At 38.4% G+C, this 23,118-nt stretch overlaps 1 protein-coding gene and 1 non-coding gene across 11 annotated transcripts in view; one reads left to right on the top strand and one right to left on the bottom strand.

The window, feature by feature from the left end:
• Positions 1–23,118, top strand: part of NUBPL (NUBP iron-sulfur cluster assembly factor, mitochondrial) — a 310,030-nt gene that overhangs the window by 80,405 nt on the left and 206,507 nt on the right. For 8 of the 10 annotated variants that reach the window (XR_007727517.1, XR_007727515.1, XR_007727518.1 and 5 more), the window contains 2 exons: positions 11,335–11,374; positions 11,463–11,553. Coding sequence is in view for 5 of the 10 variants with exons in the window: in XM_050798332.1 (XP_050654289.1) it covers positions 11,335–11,374; positions 11,463–11,553 (131 nt within the window). In the remaining 5 variants the exon portion in view is untranslated. Of the gene's footprint in view, positions 1–1,109; positions 1,162–11,334; positions 11,375–11,462; positions 11,554–15,011; positions 20,436–23,118 lie in introns of those variants that run through there. The other 2 variants (XM_050798335.1, XM_050798336.1) reach the window with 2 other exon arrangements.
• On the bottom strand, positions 1,064–1,169 carry LOC126960200 (U6 spliceosomal RNA). Its single transcript, XR_007727785.1, has one exon. It is a non-coding gene; the product is annotated as a U6 spliceosomal RNA (small nuclear RNA).

Genomic DNA, 23,118 nt, shown 5'->3' with positions numbered 1-23,118 from the left:
TGTTCTTATGCCTATTTCCTAGCTCTTTAGTTTGATGTGGTCACAGTGGCATTTATTCTAGCTTAACAATTAACTTATGATATAAAAGCTGTCCCTAGATTTGTTTGAAACCAACTGGTTACATACAAAAGATTAATTAAATTCACACCTATTAGAAAAGATAGAACTTCGTTGTAGCAGAGTGAGAAGGATGCAGCATTGTGACAACTGAAATAGTTTGACTTACATTAGGAATCTTTTATGCTTCAGTGCATGAGCTCTCATGAAAATATGAGGAGGTAGGAAATAATGATCTGTATCATAAGTTCAGCTAATAATGGCCTCTTCAAAAAGCTGTTATTCACAGGGCAGTGGATTCCAAAGTTTCTTTGTTAACTTTCACTCGTTACTATGTTGTACGTTTTTCTATTAAGTTAATGTGGAGGAGTTGCTGTACACATTTTTAAAAAATAAAATTCTAAGGCAAAGAAACTTATTTGTACCTGTAATCATGAGTTGTTGCTTAGAGTCTTTCTTATTTAACTAAAAAATATGGCTTCAGACTATGCCAACATTTCATTTCTGGTAATTTTTTTTTTTTCCTCTGAGATGGAGTCTCATTCTGTCGCCCAGGCTGGAGTGCAGTGGCGCGATCTTGGCTCACTGTAGCCTCTGCCTCCCAGGTTCACACCACTCTCCTGCCTCAGCTTCCCAAGCAGCTGGGACTACAGGTGCTTGCCACCACGCCCGGCTAATTTTTTGTATTTTTAGTAGAGACGGGGTTTTGCAGTATTAGCCAAGATGGTCTCGATCTCCTGACCTCATGATCTACCCGCCTCGGCCTCCCAAAGTTCTGGGATTACAGGTGTGAGCGACTGCATCTGGCCCATTTCTGGTAATTTTTATAACTAAAGCAAAATGCTTTTAGGCAATGTTAATTTTATTTACTGATACATAAGAAAAGATAACTATTTCAGTTGCCACAATGCTGCATCCTTCTCACTCTAGTACAACAAAGTTCTATCTTTTCTAATATCTTTGCGTATGACTTTCTCTTTAATGTATATGCTGTACATTTTTAGTTCAGTGTGCTTTTTCTTTGTTAAATTTTCCATATCATCCTTCTGCAGGGGCCATGCTAATCTTCTGTATCATTCCAGTTTCAGTTTATGTGCTGCCAAAGTGAGTACCTGTTAAATTTTAAAGAAACACATTTAATACAGTGATGAATCTGCTCACACTTCTGAGCTTTCAATTTATAATTTGTCATTTATTAACTACAAGAATTAAAATATGCATTACAAATTATTAATTTTTTATATTTATATTTATTTTATTTATTATACTTTAAGTTCTGAGATACACGTGCAGAATGTGCAGGTTTGTTACATACGTATACGTGTGCCATGGTGGTTTGCGGCATCTGTCAACCTGTCATCTAGGTTTTAAGCCCCACATGCATTAGGTTATGTGTTCTAATGTTATCCCTCTCCTTGCCCCCCACCCGCCTACAGGCCCTGGTATGTGATGTTTCCCTCCCTGTGTCCATCTGTTCTCATTGTTCAACTACCATTTATAATTGAGAACATGCAGTGTTTGGTTTTTTTGTTCCTGTGTTAGTTTGCTGAGAATGATGGTTTCCAGCTTTATCCATGTCCCTGCAAAGGACATGAACTCATCATTTTTTATGGCTGCATAGTATTCTGTGGTGTATATGTGCCACATTTTCTTTATCCAGTCCATGATTGATGAGCATTTGGGTTGGTTCCAAGTCTTTGCTATTGTAGATAGTGCTGCAGTAAACATACATGTCCATGTGTCTTTATAGTAGAATGATTTATAATCCTTTGGGTATATACCCAGTAATGGGATTGCTGGGTCAAATGGTACACCAACAGTGTAAAAACGTTCCTGTTTCCCCACATCCTCTCCAGCATCTGTTGTTTCTTGACTTTTCAGTGATCACCATTTTAACTGGCTTGAGATGCTATCTCATTGTGGTTTTGATTTGCATTTCTCTAATGACCAGTGATGCTGAGTATTTTTTCATATGTTCGTTGGCTACATTAATGTCTTCTTTTGAGAAGTGTCTGTTCATATCCTTCACCCACTTTTTGATGGGGTTGTTTTTTTCTTGTAAATTTGTTTAAGTTCCTTGTAGATTCTGTGTATTAGACCTTTGTCAGATGGGTAGATTGCAAAAATTTTCTCCCATTCTGTAGGTTGCCTGTTCACTCTGATGATAGTTTTCTTTTGCTATGTAGAAGCTCTTTAGTTTAATTAGATCCCATTTGTCAATTTTGGCTTTTGTTGCCATTGCTTTTGGTGTTTTAGTCAGGAAGTCTTTGCCCATGCCTATGTCCTGAATGGTATTGCCTAGGTTTTTTTCTGGGGTTTTTATGGTCTTAGGTCTTATATTTAAGTCTTTAGTCCATCTTGAGTTAATTTTTGTATAAGGTGTAAGGAAGGGGTCCAGTTTTGGTTTTCTGCATACGGCTAGCCAGTTTTCCCAACACTGTTTATTAAATAGGGAATCCTTTTCCCATTGCTTGTGTCATTGTCAAGGGTCAGATGGTTGTAGATGTGTGGTGTTATTTCTGAGGCCTCTGTTCTGTTCCATTGTTCCATATATCTGTTTTGGTACCAGTACCATGCTGTGTTGGTTACTGTAGCCTTGTAGTATAGTTTGAAGTCAGGTAGCATGATGCCTCCAGCTTTGTTCTTTTTGCTTAGGATTGTCTTGTCTATGTGGGTTGTTTTTTGGTTCCATATGAAATATAAGGTACCTTTTTCTAATTTTGTGAAGAAAGTCAATGGTAGCTTGATGGGAATAGCATTCAATCTGTAAATTACTTAGGGCAGTATGGCCATTTTCACGATATTAAGTCTTCATATCCATGAACATGGACTATTTTTCCATTTGTTTGTGTCCTCTCTTATTTCCTTGAGCAGTGGTTTGTAGTTCTCCTTGAAGAGGTCCTTCACATCCCTTGTATGTTGGATTCCTAGGTATTTTATTCTCTTTGAAGCAATTGTGAATGGGAGTTCACTCATGATTTGGCTCTCTTGTTTGTCTGTTATTGGTGTATAGGAATGCTTGTGATTTTTGCACATTAATTTTATATCCTGAGACTTTGCTGAAGTTGCTTATCAGCTTAAGGAGCTTTTGTACTCAGATGATGGGGTTTTTTTTTTTAAAAGATACAATCATGTCATCTGAAAACAGAGAGTTTCGTAATCCTGAGTTCTAATTTGATTGCACCGTAGTTGCAGAGACCGTTTGTTATGATTTCTGTTCTTTTGCATTTGCTGAGGAGTGTTTTACTTCAAAGTATATGGTCAATTTTAGAATCAATGCGATGTGGTTCTGAGAAGAATGTATATTCTGTTGAGTTGGGGTGGAGAGTTCTGTAGATGTCTATTAGGTCTGCTTGATCCAGAGCTGAGTTCAAGTCCTGAAACTCCTTGTTAATTTTCTGTCTTGTTGATGTGTCTAATATGGACAGTGCGGTGTTAACATCTTCCACTATTACTGTGTGGGAGTCTTAAGTCTCTTTGTAGGTCTCTAAGAACTAGCTTTATGAATCTGGGTGCTCGTGTATTGGGTGTATATTTATTTAAGATAGTGCTTTTTGTTGCATTGATCCATTTACCATTATGTAATGCCCTTATTTGTCTTTTTTGATCTTTGTTGGTTTAAAGTCTGTTTTATCAGAGACTAGGATTGTACCCCTGCTTTTTTTTTTTCTTTCCATTTGCCTGGTAAATATTCCTCCATCCCTTTATTTTGAGCCTATGTGTGTCTTTGCATGAGATGGGTCTCCTGAATACAGCACACTGATGGGTCTTGACTCTTTATCCAATTTGCCAGTCTGTGTCTTTTAATTGGGGCATTTAACCCATTTATATTTAAGGTTATATATATATGTGTGTGTGTGTGTGTGTGTGTGTGTGTGTGTGTGTGTATATATATATATATATATATATATATATATATTTGTTTTGTTTTGTTTTTCGAGACAAAACTCCAGTCCAGGCTGGAGTGCAGTAGTGCAATCTTGGCTCACTGCAACCTCCGCCTCCCGGATTCAAATAATTCTTCTGCCTCAGTCTCCTTAGAAGCTGGGACTACAGGTGTGCATCACCACACTCAGCTAAGTTTTGTATTCCTAGTAGAGGTGTGGTTTCTCCATATTGGTCAGGCTGGTCTTGAACTCCTGACCTTGTGATCAGCCTGCCTTGGCCTCCCAAAGTGCTGGGATTACAGGCGTGAGCCACTGCTCCCAGCCAAGGTTAATATTGTTATGTGTGAATTTGATCATGATGCTGGCTGGTTATTTCGCATATTAGTTGATGTGGTTTCTTTATAGTGCCATTGGTCTTTATATTTTGGTATGTTTTTGCAGTGGCTAGTACTGGTTTTTCCTTTCCATATTTAATGCTTCCTTCAGGAGCTCTTGTACAGAGGCCTGGTGGTGACAAAATCCTTCAGTATTTACTTGTCTCTAGAGGATTTTATTTCTCTTTCACTTATGAAGCTTAGTTTGGCTGTATATGAAATTCTGGGCTGAAAATTCTTTTCTTTAAGACTGTTCAATGTTGGCCCCCATTCTCTTCTGGCTTGTAGGGCTTCTGCAGAGAGATCTACTATTAGTATGGTGGGCTTCCTTTTGTAGGTAATCTGACCTTTCTCTCTGGTTTCCCTTAACGTTTTATCCTTCATTTCAACCTTGGTGAATCTGACGATTCTGTGTCTTGGGGTTATTCTTATCGAGGGTTATGTTAGTGGTGTTTGTATTTCCTGAATTTGAATGTTTGCGTTTCTTGCTGGGTTGGGGAAGTTCTCCTGGATAGTATCCTGAAGAGTGTTTTCCAACTTGGTTCCATTCTCCCCATCACTTTCATGTACACCAATCAGTCATAGGTTTAGTCTTTACACATAGTCCCATATTTCTTGAAGGCTTTGTCCTTTCCATTTCATTCATTTTTCTGTAATCTTGTCTTCATGCTTTATTTCATTAAGTTGATCTTCAATCTCTGATATCCTTTCTTCCACTTGATCGATGCAGGTATTAATACTTGTATATGCTTCATGAAGTTCTCGTGCTTTGTTTTTCAGCACCATCAGGTCATTTGTCTTCTTCTCTAAACTGGTTATTCTAGTTAGCATTTCCTGTAACCTTTTATCAAGGTTCTTAGCTTCCTTCCATTGACTTAGAAAATGCTCCTTTAGTGCGCCGGAATTTGTTATTATTACCCACCTTCTGCCTACTTCTGTCAATTCATCATACTCTTTTCTCCGTTCAGTTTTGTGCGCTTTCTGGAGAGGAGTTGTGATCACTTGGAGGAGAAGAGGCATTCTGGTTTTGGAATTTTCTGCATTTTTGTGCTGGGTTTTCCTCATCTTTGTGGATTTATCTATCTTTGATCTTTGATGCTGATGACCTTAGGATAGGTTTTTTGCATAGGCGTGCTTTTTGTTAATGTTGATGTTATTGCTTTCTGTTTGTTAGTTTTCCTTCTAACAGGCCCCTATTCTGCACTTCTGCTGGAGTTTGCTGGAGGTCCACTCCAGACCCTGTTTGCCTGGGTATCACCAGCGGAGGCTGCAGAACAGCAAAGATTGCTGCCTGCTACTTCCTCTGGAAGCTTCGTCCCAGAGGGGCACCCGCCAGTTACCAGCTGGAGCTCTCCTGTATGAGGTGTCTATCAACTCCTGCTGGGAGGTATCTCCCAGTCAGGAGACACAGGTGTCAGGGACCCACTTGAGGAGGTAGTCTGTCCCTTAGCAGAGCTCGAATGCTGTGCTAAGAGATTCCTGCTTTCCTCAGAGCCAGGAGGCAGGAATGTTTAAGTCTGTTGAAGCAGTGCCCATAGCCACTCCTTCCCCCAGGTGCTCTGTCCCAGGGAGATGGGGGTTTTATCTATAAGCCCCTGAATGGGGCTGCTGCCTTTCTTTCAGAGATCCCCTGTCCAGTGAGGAGGAATCTCAGTCTGAACTTCCTGGCGGCTTCCTTAATATGGTGAGGGGAAAATCACCTACTCTAGCCTCAGTATTCCTTGTCGCCCCTCTCTGCGCTAAGCTCTGTTGTCCCAGGTCAACTTCAGACTGCCGTGCTGGCAGCGAGAATTTCAAGCCAGTGGATCTTAGCTTGCGGGGCTGTGTGGGGGTGGGACTCACTAAGACCACTTGGCTCCTGGCTTCAGCCCCTTTCCAGGGGAGTGAACGGTTCTGTCTCACTGGGGTGCCAGGTGCCACTGGGGTATGAAGAAACACTCTGCAACTAGCTCTGTGTCTGCCCAAGCAGCTGCCCAGTTTTGTGCTTGAAACCCAGGGCCCTGGTGGTGTAGGCACTCAAGGGAATTTCCTGGTCTACAGGTTACAAAAACCGTGGGAAAAGCCTAGTAGCTGAGCTGGATAGCACAGTCCCTCAGGGCTTCCTTTGGCTAGGGGAGGGAGGTCCCCAGCCCCTTGCACTTCCCAGGTGAGGCGATGCCCCACCCTGCTTCTGCCTACCCTCAGTGGGCTGCCCTCACTGTCTAACCAGTTCCAGTGAGATGAACTGGGTACCTCAGTTGGAAATGCAGAAATCACCCCTGCCTTCTGCATTGGTCTCGCTGGGAGCTGCAGACCAGAACTGTTCCTATTTCACCATTTTGCCCTGCTCCTTATTTATTAAATTTTAAAATGATTTTTATTTATTTTATTTTTAGAGATGGGGTCTCACTATGTTACTCAGGCTGGACTCAAACTCCTGGGCTCAATTGACTCTCGCACCTCAGCCTCCTGAGTAGCCAAGACTACAGGCATGTACCACTGTGCCTGGCTTTAGTTTTATTTTTAATTGACACATAATTGTATATATTTATGGTGCACAATTTTATGTGTTGGTATGTATATTGCATTGTATCATAATTAAATCAAGGTAATGAGGAGATTAATCACTTCAAACATTACTTCCTTGTTGTGGGAACATTTAAAATATTATAAGCTATTTTGAGATACATAATACATTATTGTTAATGCATGTAGGATTTCAATTTCTGTGTCTGGCTTATTTCACTTAATGTCCTCCAGGCTTATTCATGTTTGGGAAAATGACAGAATTTCATTCCTTTTTTTTTTTTTAACTTTTATTTTATGTTTGCAAGTTCATATGAAGGTTTGTTACTTAGCTAAATATATCACAGGGGTTTGTTGTACGTATTATTTCATTTCCCAGATATTAAACCTAGTACTCAATAGTTATATTTTTTGCTCTCTTCCCTCTCCCATTTTCCCCTGTCAGGTAGACCCCACTGTCTGTTGTTTCCTTCGTTGTGTCTGTAAGTTCTTATCATTTAGCTTCCACTTGTAAGTGAGAACACGTGGTATTTGGGTTTCTGTTCCTGCATTAGTTTGCTAAGGATGATGGCCTCCAGCTCCATCCATCTTCCTGCAAAAGACATGATCTTTTTTTTTTTTTTTTGTGACTGCCTAGTATTCCATGGTATATATGTACCACATTTTCTTTATCCAATCTGTCATTGATGGGTATTTAGGTTGATTTAATGTCTTTAGTATCGTGAATAGTGCTGCAGTGAACATTCGTGTGCATGTGTCTTTATGGTAGAATGATTTATATTCCTCTGGGTATATGCCCAGTAATGGAATTGCTGGGTTGAATGGTAATTCTGTGTTTAGCTCTTTGAGGAATCACCATATGCTTTCCAGAATGGTTGAGCTAATTTACACTTCCATCACTAGTGTGTAGGTGTTGCCTTTTCCCCGTAACCTTGCCAACATCTGTAATTTTTTGGTATTTTAATAATAGCCATTCTGACTGGTGTGAGTTGGTATCTCATTGTGATCTTTATTTACATTTCTCTCATGATCAGTGATATTGATTTTTTTTTCATATGTGTGTTGGCTGCATGTATGTCTTCTTTTGAGAAATATCTGTTCACGTCCTTTGCCCACTTTTAATGGGGTTGTTTGTTTTTCTCTGGTAAATTTAACTTCCTTATAGAGGCTTGATATTAGACCTTTGTCAGATGTATAATTTACAAAGGTTTTCTACCGTTTTATAGGTTGTTTGTTTACTCTGTTGATAGTTCCTTTTGCTGTGCAGAATCTCTTAAGTTTAATTAGATCCCACTTTTCAATTTTTGCTTTTGTTGTGATTGCTTTTGCTTCCTTTGTCATGAAATTTTTGCCCATTCCTATGTCCAGGATGGTAATACCTAGGTTGTCTTCCAGGATTTTTATAGTTTTGGCTTTTACATTTAAGTCTTTAATCCATCTTGAGTTGATTTTTATATGTGGTGTAAGAAAGGGTTCCAGCTTCAATCTTCTACTTATGACTGGCCACTTATCCCAGCACCTTTTATGGAATCTTTTCCCCATTGCTTGTTTTTGTCAGCTTTATTGAAAATCAGATGGTTGTAGTTGTGTGGCCTTATTTCTGGGCTCTTTATTCTGTTCCATTGGTCCATGTGCCTGCTTTTGTACCAATAGCATGCTGTTTTGGTTATGGTAGCCCTGTAGTATAGTTTGAAGTTGGGTAGCATGATTCCTCCAGCTTTGTTTTCTTGCTTAGGATTGCCTTGGCTATTTGGGCTATTTTTTGGTTGCCTGTGAATTTTAAAATAGTTTTTTCTAGTTCTGTGAAGAATGTCATTGGTAGATTGATAGGAATAGCATTGAATCTGTAAATTGCCTTGGGGAGTATAGCCATTTTAATGTTATTGATTCTTCCTATCCATGAGCATGGGATGCTTCTCCATTTATTTGTCTCATCTCTGTGTTCTTTGAGCAGTGTTTTGTAATTCTCATTGTAGAGATTTTTCACCTCCCTAGTTAGTTGGATTTCATTCTTTTTAGTGGATGCGTAGTATTCTGTTGTGTCTATATACCAACTTTTCTTTATCCATTCATCTATTGTTGGACATTTAGGTTGATTTCATATCTTGACTGTTGTGAATAGTGCTGCAGTAAACATAGGAGTGCAGATATCTCTTTGACATACTGGTATCATGTTAAGCAAATATTAGCAGACCAAATTCAGCATTGTATAAAATAACTACATTAAAATTAAATTGGGTTTAATCCAGGAAAGCAAGTTTGGTTCCAAATTAGGAAAAATCTCTTAGTGTAACTCACGGTTTTAGCAGATCAAAAGTGAAAAACCATGTGATAATTCAGATTCTTTAATCTGTATTCATATGGTAATTGAAGAAAATGGCAGAAAATATTGCCAACCCTGATAGTGAAAGGTTATAATTGGATGCTTTGGAAAGAATTGAGAAAATTACATAGAAGAAATATATTGCTTTCAAATTAGGTATGGGGAGATTGAACTAGTTAGTTTAGTCAGAAATTAAAGAAGAAAACTATAAACATATACTCTTTGCATATTCCTTTAATGAAGGACCATGGCTTTTTCTATGAGTAGGGATTCAATGAATGAAGTATGGCAGAGGATTTCTTTCTTTTTTTATTTTTTTGAGTCGGAGTCTTGCTCTGTTGCCCAGGCTGGAGTGCAGTGGCACGATCTTGGCTCACTGTAATATCCGCCTTCCAGGTTCCAGGTTCATGCCATTCTCCTGCCTCAGCCTCCTGAGTAGCTGGGACTACAGGTGCCTGCCACCACACCTGGCTAAGTTTTTGTATTTTTAGTAGAGACGGGGTTTCACCGTGTTAGCCAGGATGGTCCCGATCTCCTGACCTCGTGATCTGCCCTCCTTGGCCTCCCAAAGCACTGGGATTACAGGCATCAGCCAACGCGCCCGGCCGAGGATTTCTTATATAATCCATGCATATATGCTTTATACAGTTTTCAGTCTCAGTCTCTTTACAGAGGAGAAAAACCCTGAAGAACGTATCTTGAAATCTGAAAACAGGATACTACTAGGTTTTATGACTTTGTTCTAAACTTTTTGCTCAATACTTGTCCAAATCATATTAATTAAGATGGCTTCTGTGGTAGTTTACTATGGTAGAGAAGTAGGATATGAAAGCAAGAGTGGGTGTGAAGGTGATTGCATAGTTTGATAAAACAAATTATATTTTATTGTAACCATTTGTTGCCTATATAATTTTTTTTTATTTCACCATAAGCAGTAGATTGCTTTTCTCTACAGATTAATGCAATTTTTCATCTCAGATTTCAAAATTGAGTTTGTCTGCTTTTGTGGATTTTTACACTTTTTAAGTTAAGTAAAGGAACAAATAACTAGTAACACTCCAGTGTAGGAAGGACTGATTAGATGTGTATGTGTGTGTGCAAATATACACATATATGTATGCACATATTAGATTAGCATATATATAAAATTTTTCTATTTATGTATCTTTGTATATGAATAAAATTGGTGGGCAAAATTAGTTACTGAGGCTATTTTTTAGAAAAATTGTAAAATTGTATTTGAGTTATTTTATTGAGGATATTTATTTTTTTTTTGAGACAGAGCCTTGCTCTGTCACCCAGCTGGAGTGCAGTGGCACAATGTGGGCTCACTGCAATGTCTGCCTCCCAGGTCCAAGCGATTCTTTCATATTAGCCTCCTGAATAGCTGGGACTATAGGCGTGTACCACCATGCCCAGCTAATTTTTGTATTTTTAGTAAAGACAGGATTTCACCATGTTGGCTAGGCTGGTCTCGAACTCCTGACCTCAAGTGATCCACCCACCTCAGCCTCCCAAAGTGCTGGGATTACAGGTGTGAGCAATTGTGCCTGATATTGAGGCTGTTTCTTAGAAACATATTTAAAATTTTATTTGAATTATTTCTTAATAAAATTATGTCTCAACTATTTATCAATGTTGTGTCTATTGGGAATATTAGTAGTATGCTTGGTATAATGTTTAAACTGTTGCAAATTGAGGTATATTTAGTTGAAAGTTAAATTGCACAATATGAGCAGCCTATTTGTATTTCCAGTTTGGTATTCTTTGATCCTGGAAGGATGGATGGGCAAAGGGGAGATGTTAGTCAAGTGGTGCGAAGTTTCAGTTAGACGGGGGAATAAGTTCCAGTGATCTGTTGCACAGCATGGTGACTATTGTTAACAATCATTTTTTGTATATTTCAGCATTGTTACAAGAATAGACTTTAAATGTTTTTACTGCAAAGAAAGAAGTAAGTGAGGTGATGTGGAATGCTAATTGGCATGGTTTTATTATTTATTTTTATTATTCTACCACAATGTAGACATGTATCATAACATTACATTGTACCCCATAAACATATGCAATTTCTGTTAATTGAAAAAATAATATTTCTAAAAAGATGGAAAAAAAAACCCAATTCAGAATGTTTACGTATTGTGTTTTATTCTTCTAAAAGAGAGGATTTTGTTTTTTTTTTTTCCAGGCAACCTAATGAGGCCTCTCTGGAATTACGGTATTGCTTGGTGAGCATATATTTTTTTTAATGTTTCTTTTCTGAATAATATTGATTAATTTATACAAATTAGTTGTATTTTTGTATTACTGTTGCAGTATGTCTATGGGCTTTCTGGTTGAAGAAAATGAACCAGTAGTTTGGAGAGGCCTTATGGTAATGTCGGCCATTGAGAAACTGTTGAGGCAGGTAAGAATATTGCCTTAAATATCATTTTATCATTGGCAGAGCTGCGGTTAATACATTTGCTGATTGGAGAATTGTTAAAATTTGCATTCAGGAATCAGTTGATGCTATGAATGTATAATGTGTAATATGGCACCTAATGAGTTAATGTGGTGCCAACCAAACTTCACTGTTAACATGATTTAATCTTTCCCATTGTTTGTGAGTACTAAAAATTCTATTGTCTTACTGAATACTGTTTTCTTGCTTTGGCTGTGTCTGCAGTAAGAAGAGCAAATCTATTTTTACAAGTAATCTGCCACCTTTAGATTTGTGGTTAATCTCATTGTAGTCAATATTGAGTTATAAGGACAGTGTAGAAATTGTCAGATGTAGAAAAAAATTATATAAACCATGGTACTTGTGATTTAAAATTGCTCCAGAAAAAAGTGAAATTTTGTTTTGAGTATATATAGTTATATATTTGCATGTGTAATATCTGTCCAATCAACTTTAATTTAGCCTTAAGAAAAGAAGAGAACATTTGATTGGATAATCTAAAAATATCATTTGGGCTATATGTTATTTATAGTTGGCTTGGAATAAGTTTTATTTTTTTTCTCAGTAGATGTGAGTTTGTAATTGTCTTCTAGGTAAAAGTTAAAAGTAATTTGCATTTATTTCATCAACTTATAACAGTTACCTTTTATTTATTCAGATTCTACTTTGGGTCAGGAACCATACAATAGGTTGATAATTCTAATGGTAGATACTCCTATATTCATTTTCAGGTATACAATTTAGATGAAATATGTCTTGAACTCTGAAACTCTTCTTTTTTCACTATAACATCTTGCCTTTCTACCACTTTTGCTGCTTGAATTGTGATAAGTGTGCTGTTTGAATTTTGGTCCTAGTAATTTAAGTCTCTTGGTTTCATTTTCTCCTCTTTTACTTTCAGATCCCATAGTTAGTCATTTCACTTAAACTCACCAAACCACCCCATCCCCACCAAGTCCTTTGTGACCTTGACCTTTATTTGTCTTGATTAACCAACCTGTTTTCTCTAATGCTAAATACCATCAGATAATATAGAATAGTTGTGTAAATTGCCTGCATTATATATATTTGATTTTTGAATTTAGCTACCTCCACAACACTTCAGCATCAGATTTTACATGTTGTTATTCTCAAAAAATATTCAGAGAATTTGGTAGTCTAGCAGAGGTCCAAATGAAGGTTTGGCAAAAACAAGTTCTCTGACACATAAATTGTATAGAAGTTACAGTTTATTGGCCAGGTGCAGTGTCTCACGCCTGTAATCCCAGCACTTTGGAAGTCTGAGATGGGCGAATCACAAGGTCAGAAGATTGAGACCATCCTGGCTAACACGGTGAAACCCCGTCTCTACTAAAAATACAAAAAGATTAGCCCCACGTGGTGGCCAACGCCTGTAGTCCCAGCTACTCGGGAGGCTGAGGCAGGAGAATGGTGTGAACCCGGAACCTGGGAGGCGTAGCTTGCAGTGAGCTGAGATGGCGCCACTGCACCCCAGCCTGGGTGACAGAGCAAGAATCCGTCTCAAAAAAAGGTTACAGTTTATTTTGAGAAGCCTGGTGGATACATTTTCAGCCAACATACTATAGAATATCAGGGTAACGATAGGATAAGAAAATGTGTTCATATATTATTGGGATGCTTAGCGGTTACCTAGAGTGTATCTATCTTACAGTCTTTTGTGAAGTCACTTTCATGTGTGCATTTTATTGGGATCTGAAAAGCTGTTACTTTAGGCCTACAGTGGGACTAGTGCAGATCATCAGAGCTAAGGAGTGTTTTCACTTTTGTTTTGATTTAGAAACCAAACCGTTATTTGGTAAATTTAACATCCTTAGCGAAAATTCAGTAGCTAGATAGAACTTTTGTACAGCGGTGGATTGTAGGGGGTACCTGATTCATCGGCTCATTTTAAACAATTGGATATAACATATATATAGAAGAATGTACAAATCATGAGTATAAATAGATAAATTATCCCAAAGTTGAAACACCTATATAATCATCATTCAGGACAAGATAACTAGAACAATACCAGTGATCCAGAACATCCTCTCATTTTCCCTTCTAGTACCCATTTATGGGGAGAAGAAAAATACTGTGGTCATTCTGACATCCTGAACTAGAAGTCTGGTTAAGTTGTTTTGTTTTTTCTTTTTCTCCCTGACAATACTTTGTTGAGCTAAAATTATGCATACAATGAGATGCATAGATTTTCAGTATATAGTTTAGTGATTTTTGATAAATATATATACCTATGTAATCGTAACCCAATCAAACTAAATAGCATTTCCATCCTCCAAGAGAGTTTCCTTGGGCCCCCTTCTGATTCATCCCATACCCATAGACAATCGTTGTGATTTCTGTCACCATAATGAGTTTTACATGTTTTTAAATTTCAAATGAATAGGATTATACAGGATGTAGCTTTTTTTTTTTTTTTTTTGGAGACAGAGTTTCACTCTTGTTGCCCAGGCTGGAGTGCAATAGCGCGATCTCAGCTCACTGCACCCTCCCGCTCCCAGGTTCAAGCGATTCTTCTGCCTCAGCCTCCTGAGTAGCTGGGACTACAGGCATGCGCCACCATGCCTGGCTAATTTTTTACTTTTAGTAGAGATGGGATTTCTCCAGGTTGGCCAGGCTGGTCTTGAACTCCCAACCTCAGGTGATCTGCCCGTCTTGGCCTCCCAAAGTGCTGAGATTACAGACGTGAGCCACCGCAACTGGCCAGGATGTAGCTTTTTTGTATATGGTTTTGCTTCGCCTAAGGCTTTTGAAATTCATGTTTATTGTTGCATATAACAGTAGTTGGGTCTTCTTTATTGCTAAGTAGGATTCCATTGTATGAATATAATAAAATGTGTTTTTTTTTCTGTTGATGAATATTTGGGTGGTCTCCAGTTTTGGGCTATTGTAAATAATACCTCTATAATACTTTCATAGTTCATAAGTTTTCCAGTTGCTTCACATTTTTGTTGACATTTGGTGTTGTCAGTCTCATTACTTTTAACCATTCTAATAAATATAAAATGGTGTCTTGTTATGATTTTAATTTGTATTTCCCTGATGACCAATAATATGAGCCCTTTTCCACATGTGTATTAGATCTCATATTTTCTTTCGTGACATGTCTGTTCAAGTCTTCTACTCATTTTTTATTTTTTATTTTTTTTAGTAATTGAGTTGTAGGAATTTGTGCGTATTTTGGCTATGAGTCCATTGTCAGATAATAGATATTGGGAGTATTTATCCTTGTCTGTGACTTGTCTTTTTATGCTGAAGTTTGAAATTTTAATGAATTCCAATTTCTTATTTTTTTATGCTTAGTGCCTTTTGTATCCTCTTTAAGTAATCTTTGCCTGCCTACCCCAAGATTGTAATGATAACAATGTATTTATTTTTTATTATTTTTAAAAATTCTTAATTTAAAAATTTTATGGGTATCTTGTAGGTTAGTATATTTATAGGGTACATGAGATATTTTGATACCAACAGGCATTGAGTAATAATCGCATCAGGGTAAATGGGGTATTCATCCCCTCAAGCATTTATCCTTTGCGTTTCAAACAATTCAATTGTACTCTTTTAGCTATTTTAAAATGTACCATCAAATTATTTTTTACTGTAACTACAGTCACCATGTTGTGCTAGCAAATATTAGGTTTTATTCATTCTTTCTGTTTGTTTGTACCCATCAACCATTCCCATTCCTTCCACCCCCACCACCCTTCACACCCTCAGATTACGCTCTATCTCCATGAGTTAAATTCTTTTAATTTTTAGGTACCACTGATAAGTGAGAACAAGTGATGTTTATCTTTCTATGCTTGGCTTATTTCAGATATTTGAAAGGACTTGAGTGTTGCGATCTAAGCTATATCTGCTTTAGGGGGCACCCTAAACCTAGTAATACTTGGTTCTTGCAGACCTGCAGAGGTACTGCCTTGATGGTCTTGGACAAGATGTGGGTGAATTCTCTGGATTACCATACAGAGGCTCTTGTTCTCTTCCCTTACTTTCTCCCAAACAAACAGAATCTCTCTCTGTCTGTTCTGAGCTACCTAAAGCTGGGAATAGAGTGACACAAGCACCCCTGTGTCCTCTACCACTGTGACTGTGCTAGTCAGACCTGAAGCCTGCACAGCACTAGGTCTTGTCCTGCTGTTACCACTATCTGGCTACTGACTATGTTTGCCCAAGGCCCTGTAGCTGTACGATCAGCAGGTAGCAAAGCAAGATAGGCTTGTGTCTTTTCCTCAGGGCAGCGAGTTCTCCAGACCCCGGATGGGTCCAGAGATGCCATCTAGGAGCCACAGACTGGAGTGAGAAACCTTAGAAGTCTACCTGGTGTTCTGTTATACAGCTGTGAGTTGGCAGTCAAAGCATGAGGTGCAGTTCTTCCCATTCTTCCCTCCACTTTCCACAGGCAGAGGAGCCTCAATCTGTGGCCACCAGCACTACAGACCCACAGGACATACTTCTAGGTTTCCACTGATGTTCACTTAAGTCCCCAGGGCTCTTCAGTCAGCTCATGGTGAAGGTTGCCGGGCCTGAGACTCACTCTTCAGGGCAGTCCCAGAGCAGGTCCAGAAATGACATCCAAGAGCCAAGGGACCTAGGACCCCTCATGGTGCTCCACCCCCTGTGGCTGAGCTGGTACCTAAGGTGCCAGGCAAAATCTCCTTTACTTTTCCCTTTGCTTTTATCAAGTAGATGAAGTCTGTCATTGTAGCTACCACAGTGGGGAATGTGCTATATCTTACCTTAAGCCAGCACATCTCAGAGTCTCACCCAGAGGCCCATGGCATAGTTTCTGGGTATTGCTGCTGGTTATTCATGGCCCAGCGGCCCTTTATTCAGCAGGTGTTGGTCCTGTCATGACTGGGTCCTTCTCTTCAAGGTATCAGGTTACTTTCTGGCCCAGGGTGTGTCTAGAAATGTCATCCAGGAGCCTGGAAATGGGGTCCTCACAGATCTGTGCTGTGCCCTGCCCTGTGGCTAAGCTGGTATCCAAGATGCAAGACAAAGTTCTCTTTGTTCTTCCCTCTCCTGTCCTGAAGTGAAGAAAGGGTCTCTTGTGAAGCCACGACCTGTGTAGCCTGGGGTTGGGGGAGTGTTGGTGCATGTACTCCATTAGCCGCCCTGGATGGTGTCTGTCTTTTTTTTTTTTTGAGATGGAATCTCGCTCTGTTGCCCAGACTGGAGTGCAGTGGCGCGATCTCAGCTCACTGCTAGCTCCGCCGCCCAGGTTCACGCCATTCTCCTGCCTCAGCCTCCCAAGTAGCTGGGACTACAGGTGCCTGCCACCATGCCTGGCTAATTTTTTGTATGTTTTTTTTTTGGTAGAGACGGGGTTTCACCGTGTTATCCAGGATGGTCTTGATCTCCTGACCTCGTGATTCACCTGCCTCGGCCTCCCAAAGTGTTGGGATTACAGGCGTGAGCCACCGCACCTGGCTCCTGGCTGGTGTCTTAGTAGGTTGTGTGCTCCCCTGGTCCACTGGCTCTGAGCACAGCTCAGCTGAAGGACTCACCTAGGAGCTGCATTCCTTGTAGCCTAGACTCCCTTTGAAGTTTATTAGAATCCCAGAGCGCTCCAGCTCGTGATGAGGCTTGCTGGAACTCAGGTTCCGACTGCTGGGATGGGCGATTCCCCTCTGTTGAGGGCCAGTCCAAATGCTTCCTCTATGGGCACGCGTCAGGTAGGTGTAATCCGGTTCTGCTTTTTGCTCTGATGGGGCAGCACAAAGTTCAGTGCAAAGTCTCACATTGCTGCATTCCCTCTCCCCAAGCACACAGATTCTCTGTGCCACACAGCTCTTGGGCAATGGGGGAAGGGTGGAGATCACAATTCAAGACTGTCTTTCCTGCCCTTTTCATTGTGTCTTCCAGTAATACAAAATTGAAACCAGGTACTTTTGAGTGCTCAACTGATTTTTGGTTCTTAGGTAAGTTTTGTGTATGTGTGCAGAGAGTTGTTAAATTTGGTGTTCCTGCGTGGAGGGGGGCACTTTTTGCAGCTTTCTATTCCACCATCTTGCTTTGCTGTCTCTCGCTCATGTATTTTAATCTCAAAGCTTTATAGTTCTGTCTTGTACATCTTGAATTAATTTTTATGTGTGAAATGAAATAAGGTTCAATGTTTATAATTTTTTATAGTTTATACAGTTATGTTAGCATCATTTGTTTGAAAGACTTCCCTTTCCCTGAATTGATTTGTATATTAGATAAAAATCAATTAACCGTATGTGTATCATCTGTTCTGGATACTCATTTGTGCTCCATTGATCTGTTTGTTTAATCCTTACTCTAAAACCACATTGTCTTGATTATTATAGCTTTATAGAAGGCTTAAAATTAGGAAATGTGCATTTTCCATCTGCATTTTTTCAAGATTGTTTTGGCTGCTCTAGTTTCTTTTATGTTTCTGTATATTTTAGATTCAGTTTGTGCAGAAAAGCATGTTGATACTTTTATTAGGATGGGATTCAATATATAGAACAACTTTGGATGAATTGAGATCCTGACAACGTTGAGTCTCCTAATCTGTGGCCTACAGCTTGATCCATGTTCCTGCAAGAGATCTGATCTCATTTTTTTTAATGGCTGCATTGTATTCTGTAGTGTATATGTACCATCTTTTCTTTATTCAGTCTTAGGTAGATTTCGTGCCTTTGCTATTGTGAGTAGTGCTGCAAGGAACATACATGTGCATGTGTTTTTGTGGTAGAATGATTTGTATTCCTTTGGGTATATACCCAGTCATGGGATTGTTGGGTTGAATGGTAGTTCTGTTTAGCTCTTTGAGGAATCATCACACTGCTTTCCACAATAGTTGAGCTAATTTACACTCCCATCAACAGTGTATAAGTGTTCCCTTTTCTCCCCAACCTTGCTAGCATCAGTTATTTTTTGACATTTTAATAATAGCCATTCTGACTAGTGTGAGTTAGTGTCTCATTGTGGTTTTGATTTTTGTTTCTCTTATGATCAGTGATGTTGAACTTTTATTCATGTGCTTGTGGGCTACGCATATGTCTTCTTTTGAAAAATGGCTGTTCATGTCCTTTGCCCACTTTTTAATGGAGTTGTTTTTTTCTTGTAAATTTGTTTAAGTTCCTTACAGATGCTGGATATTAGACCTTTGTCAGATGCATAGTTTGTGAATATTTTCTCTCATTCTGTAGGTTGTCTGTCTACTGTGTTGATAGCTTCTTTTGCTGTGCAGAAGCATTTAAGTTTAATTAGATCCACCTGTCAGTTTTTGCTCTTGTTGCAAATGCTGTTGACATCTTCGTCATGAAATCTTTGCCATTCATATGTCCAGGATGATATTGCCTAGGTTGTCTTCCAGGGTTTTGATAGTTTTGGGTTTTACATTTAAGTCTTTAATCCATCTTGAGTTGATTTTTATATATCGTATAAGGAAGGGGTCCAGTCTCAATCTTCTGCATATGGCTAGCCAGTTATCTTAGCCTCACTAATTGAATAGGGAGTCCTTTCCCCATTGTCTTTTTTTGTCAGCATTGTTAAAAATCAGATGATTGTAGGTGTGCGGCCTTATTTCTGGGCTCTCTATTCTGTTTCATTGGTTTATGTGTCTATTTTTGTACCAGTGCCATGCTTTGAACAGGTTTTTAATGAAGGTGGAATTGACCCATTCTGGAAAAAAAAGAATGCCACAGAGGACATTTATTTGTAAGGAAGAGAAGTGAGCACCAGGATTTAAGACAGGAAGGGATAGGCTAACCCCACTATTTTGTGCCAGTGCAGTTAGGTTTATGATCAGGGCTGCTCTTATCTATAAAACTGCTAACCTGTGAGCCTCAAAGGGAAAAGATAAACATCAGCTGCCAGTCTTTGGGTTGTACAACAATAAAATTTAGTGATAACCCCTTTTCTGGATTGGGTCCACTGATGTGTTTTCCTTGAAGTCAGTAAGTACCTTACCAATGAGGGACTGCCTTTCAAAGTTCTTTCGATATTGGACAATGTCCCTGGCCACCCAGAACCTCATGAGTTCAAAAGAAAGGTGCTGAAGTGGTCTTCTAGCCCTCAAACACAACATCTTTATTTATCCTCTAGATCAGGGGTTCATGAGGACCTTTAAGGCTCGTCATGCAGGATACTCTATGGAAAGGATTGTCAGTGCTATGGAAGAGAACCCTGGTAGAGAAAAAATCATGAAAAAGCTGTTAAAGCCTTCAAGCCCAAAAGAAATTCCTGCTGGAGAAAAACTGTGTCCAAATGTTGTTCATGACTTCACAGAATTTATGACAGTGTCAATCAGGAAAATCATGAAAGAGATTGTGGATATGGCAAAAAAGATGAGGGATGAAGAGTTTCAAGATAGAAACCTCAGAGAAATTCAAGACCTCGTAGACACCACACCAGAGGAATTAACAGAAAACAACTTGTTGGAGATGACTGCTTCTGAACCAGTGCCAGATGATGAGGAAGAATTAGTAGAAGAAACTGTGCCAGAAAACAAATTGACATTAGACAACATGGCATAAGGGTTTTGAGTATTCAAGGTTGCTTTTGGCTTTTATGACATGGACACTTCTATGATGCGGGCACTGAAACTAAAGCAAACAGAGGAAGAAGGATTGGTACCATATAGAAACATTTTTAGAGAAAAAAAAGTCAGACAGAAATTACGATGTATTTCCATACACTAATACTGAACCCCTAAAGTACTTCTCATGGGAAGAGCCAAAGAAGTTTGCCACTGCCACCCCTAAGATAGCAAGACCCGTCCCACCTCTTCCTCCTTTTCCTCAGGCTACTCAATGTGAAGATCACGAGGATGAAGACTTTTCTGGTGATCCACTGCCACTTAATGAAGAGTAAATATATTTTCTCTTCCTTAATAATATTTTCTTTTCTCTTGTTTTATTGTAAGAATACAGAATATAATATAAGACAAAATATGTGGTAATGACTGACTATGCTATTGGTAAGGCTTCTGATCAACAGCAGGATATTAGTAAAGTTTTTTGGGAGTCAAAAGTTATATGCAGATTTTTGACTGTGAGGGGATCAGTATTTCTAAGCTCTGTGTTGTTCAAGGGTCAATTGTACTATTATTTGCTAAATCTGGTAACCCTAGATGGAAGTGATGTTTCGTAAAAGACACAGGAAGGTGGGTAAGAGTCAGGTTAGTAGAAGGCAGACATAATGATGCAGTGGAGCTGAATTGCTTGAGAATAAGAGTTTGAGGTAATATTAAGGGAATATATTTAGCCCAGAGTGGCAGGCTCGTGAGTAATGGAAATGAGGCGAACATTAGAGTAGGAGGTGGGGTGAAGAATTATACCAGGACGGGGCAGTCTTGCCAGGATTGTTCCTTGTAATTTCATGAAGGAAGATGGTTTGTCAATGCCTTTACCAATCTCTGCAGCTTCTTCTGAAGGATAACTTATTTTTCAGGATACATAAGCAGTAGTATAGGGAATCTCTTGGTTTCAGCTGGCCACTGTTCAGTAATCTGCATAATTTCACCATATGTCCTTCTAACCTCATCTGCTAGAAGGAAGGGAAAAGATTGATGAATAAATATAGTATATGTTCATGAATGCATTTTGTGATGCCTTGGGAAAAAAGCATGCCAGGATATATAGTTTTTTAAAGTTAAACTTTAGGATGTATTAGGAAAAATAGGCAGATATATGCTAGGATGTTATTTTGAGCATTAGATTTATCAGTATGTATTCCTTTTTATTCTCCTGATATTTGAAACAATTTCCTTTTATTTTCTATTTTGACTTTAATAATTGTAGGCATAAACATCTAATACATTTCACTCAATGACTGATAATTTTAAATTTTTCTGTTATTTGTTAAGATTCCTGATTAGTATTTTTTTCCTCCTGAATTGTGCCCCTGAATATAGGTATAATTAGTTTAACGCAAATGAGAAAAGTGTTTTCTTAGAATCTTTGTGTTTTAAAATATGTGATATTGAAGAAAACAATTTTAGTTATTAGAAAAAGAGCCACAGAAAGAAAAACTTCAAAGGCTAGTCTGATGTCAGCACCTGCTGTGGTCATAGTGTAAACCCTGGAGACCAGGGATTTTGGCAGCAGTTTCAGTGCTTTTAGTTCAATCTTCAGTATCCCCAAATGTGAAGCAGATGCCAGTTTTCTTCTCTAGGGTTCTGATAATGGCATATAATGAGTTGGTTGTTTCCTAGCAACTAAAGAAGCAGTTTCACTTTAGCTGATCCTGCAATAGAAATGAGACATTTTCCCTTGATAGTTGGTATTAGTGATTTCCCTGACAATGGAATTTCACTTTTGAATAAGGAATATTCTCAGCTTTTGGTTTCCTAAATAATTTTGATTCTGAGTTGGGCTAAGCTCTGCTTAATCCTGTATAAAATGAAAAAAAAAAATTGAGCCCCTTAAGTACCTCTCAGGGGAAGAGCCAAAGGAGTTTGATACATAGTTTCTTAAATGGCAAGTGATTATACAAGAAGCTGTAATAGGTGTATTTTCTCAGTGTTTAACAGAATAATTAATGACCACATTCTTTTTTTTTTTTTTTTCCCTGCTTATTATTTGCAGCAGTAGAGGTTTCTTAGGTAATGGCCAATGTATTGTGGAAATAAATATTGTAAGTTTTTATTACAGTTGCCATTTTGATATAAAGTCAGTATAATGAAAACATTAATTTAAAGTCTATAACCCATTTGATTTCAAACAGTATTCTATATCAGAAATTATTCTTATACCCAATGATTTTAAAGGCTCTTAAAATAGTTCACTTTAAGGTAAATTGTGAAACAATTCAGTGTTTAAATATTAGTAGTTATAAGGTGTCCGTAATTAACCGAATCATATCTAAATACATCTAATTTTATGGTAGTAATAGATCTGGATATATTCAGGCTCTTAAGATATTTGGAGGCATGAGAAAAATACTTCAGATGACCTTCTTTATAGTCATTCATAGTTTAAATAGTTTCTAAGGAAATGATCTGTCTTTCTTCCTTTGACATTATAAAACTAATATAAGTTACCATCCTCATCCACCTCATCCAGATTTATGGTATGATATATTAAGTTATGCCTAAGTGTTAGAGAGAGAAAATATTAAATGATGTTCTTAAGATAATTAAGTTAGCCATATCTAAATATACTAAAGAAATTTATTACCTTGCATGGAAAAGGTTCATAGACTATGCATTAACTACAGGTGAAGTCATTGAATATCGTTATTGTCAGTTTGGGGCATGTGACCTTATTAATTTCTTTTTATGATTTTTGCATCATCAGGTACTCTAGCAGGCCTCATATTTTTAAAATGCTTTAAACATTAAGGAATGAGAAACATTAATTCAGTTGGACAGGGCGGTAGCCTTTCAGGCACCTAAGACATAATTTAAAAACAACAACAACAACAACAACAAAACCTTTAAGCATGAAGTAGACTTTCTTTTTGTTTTTTTGTGATGGAGTCTCGCTCTGTTGCCCAGGCTGGAGTGCAGTGGCACATGTCACCTCACTGCAAGCTCCGCCTCCTGGGTTC

Source organism: Macaca thibetana, chromosome 7, assembly GCF_024542745.1.
Source record: "Macaca thibetana thibetana isolate TM-01 chromosome 7, ASM2454274v1, whole genome shotgun sequence".
Taxonomy (NCBI): Eukaryota; Metazoa; Chordata; class Mammalia; order Primates; family Cercopithecidae; genus Macaca; species Macaca thibetana.
Note: the sequence above shows the minus strand (reverse complement) of the source record. Positions and strands in the feature narration are given on the sequence as shown.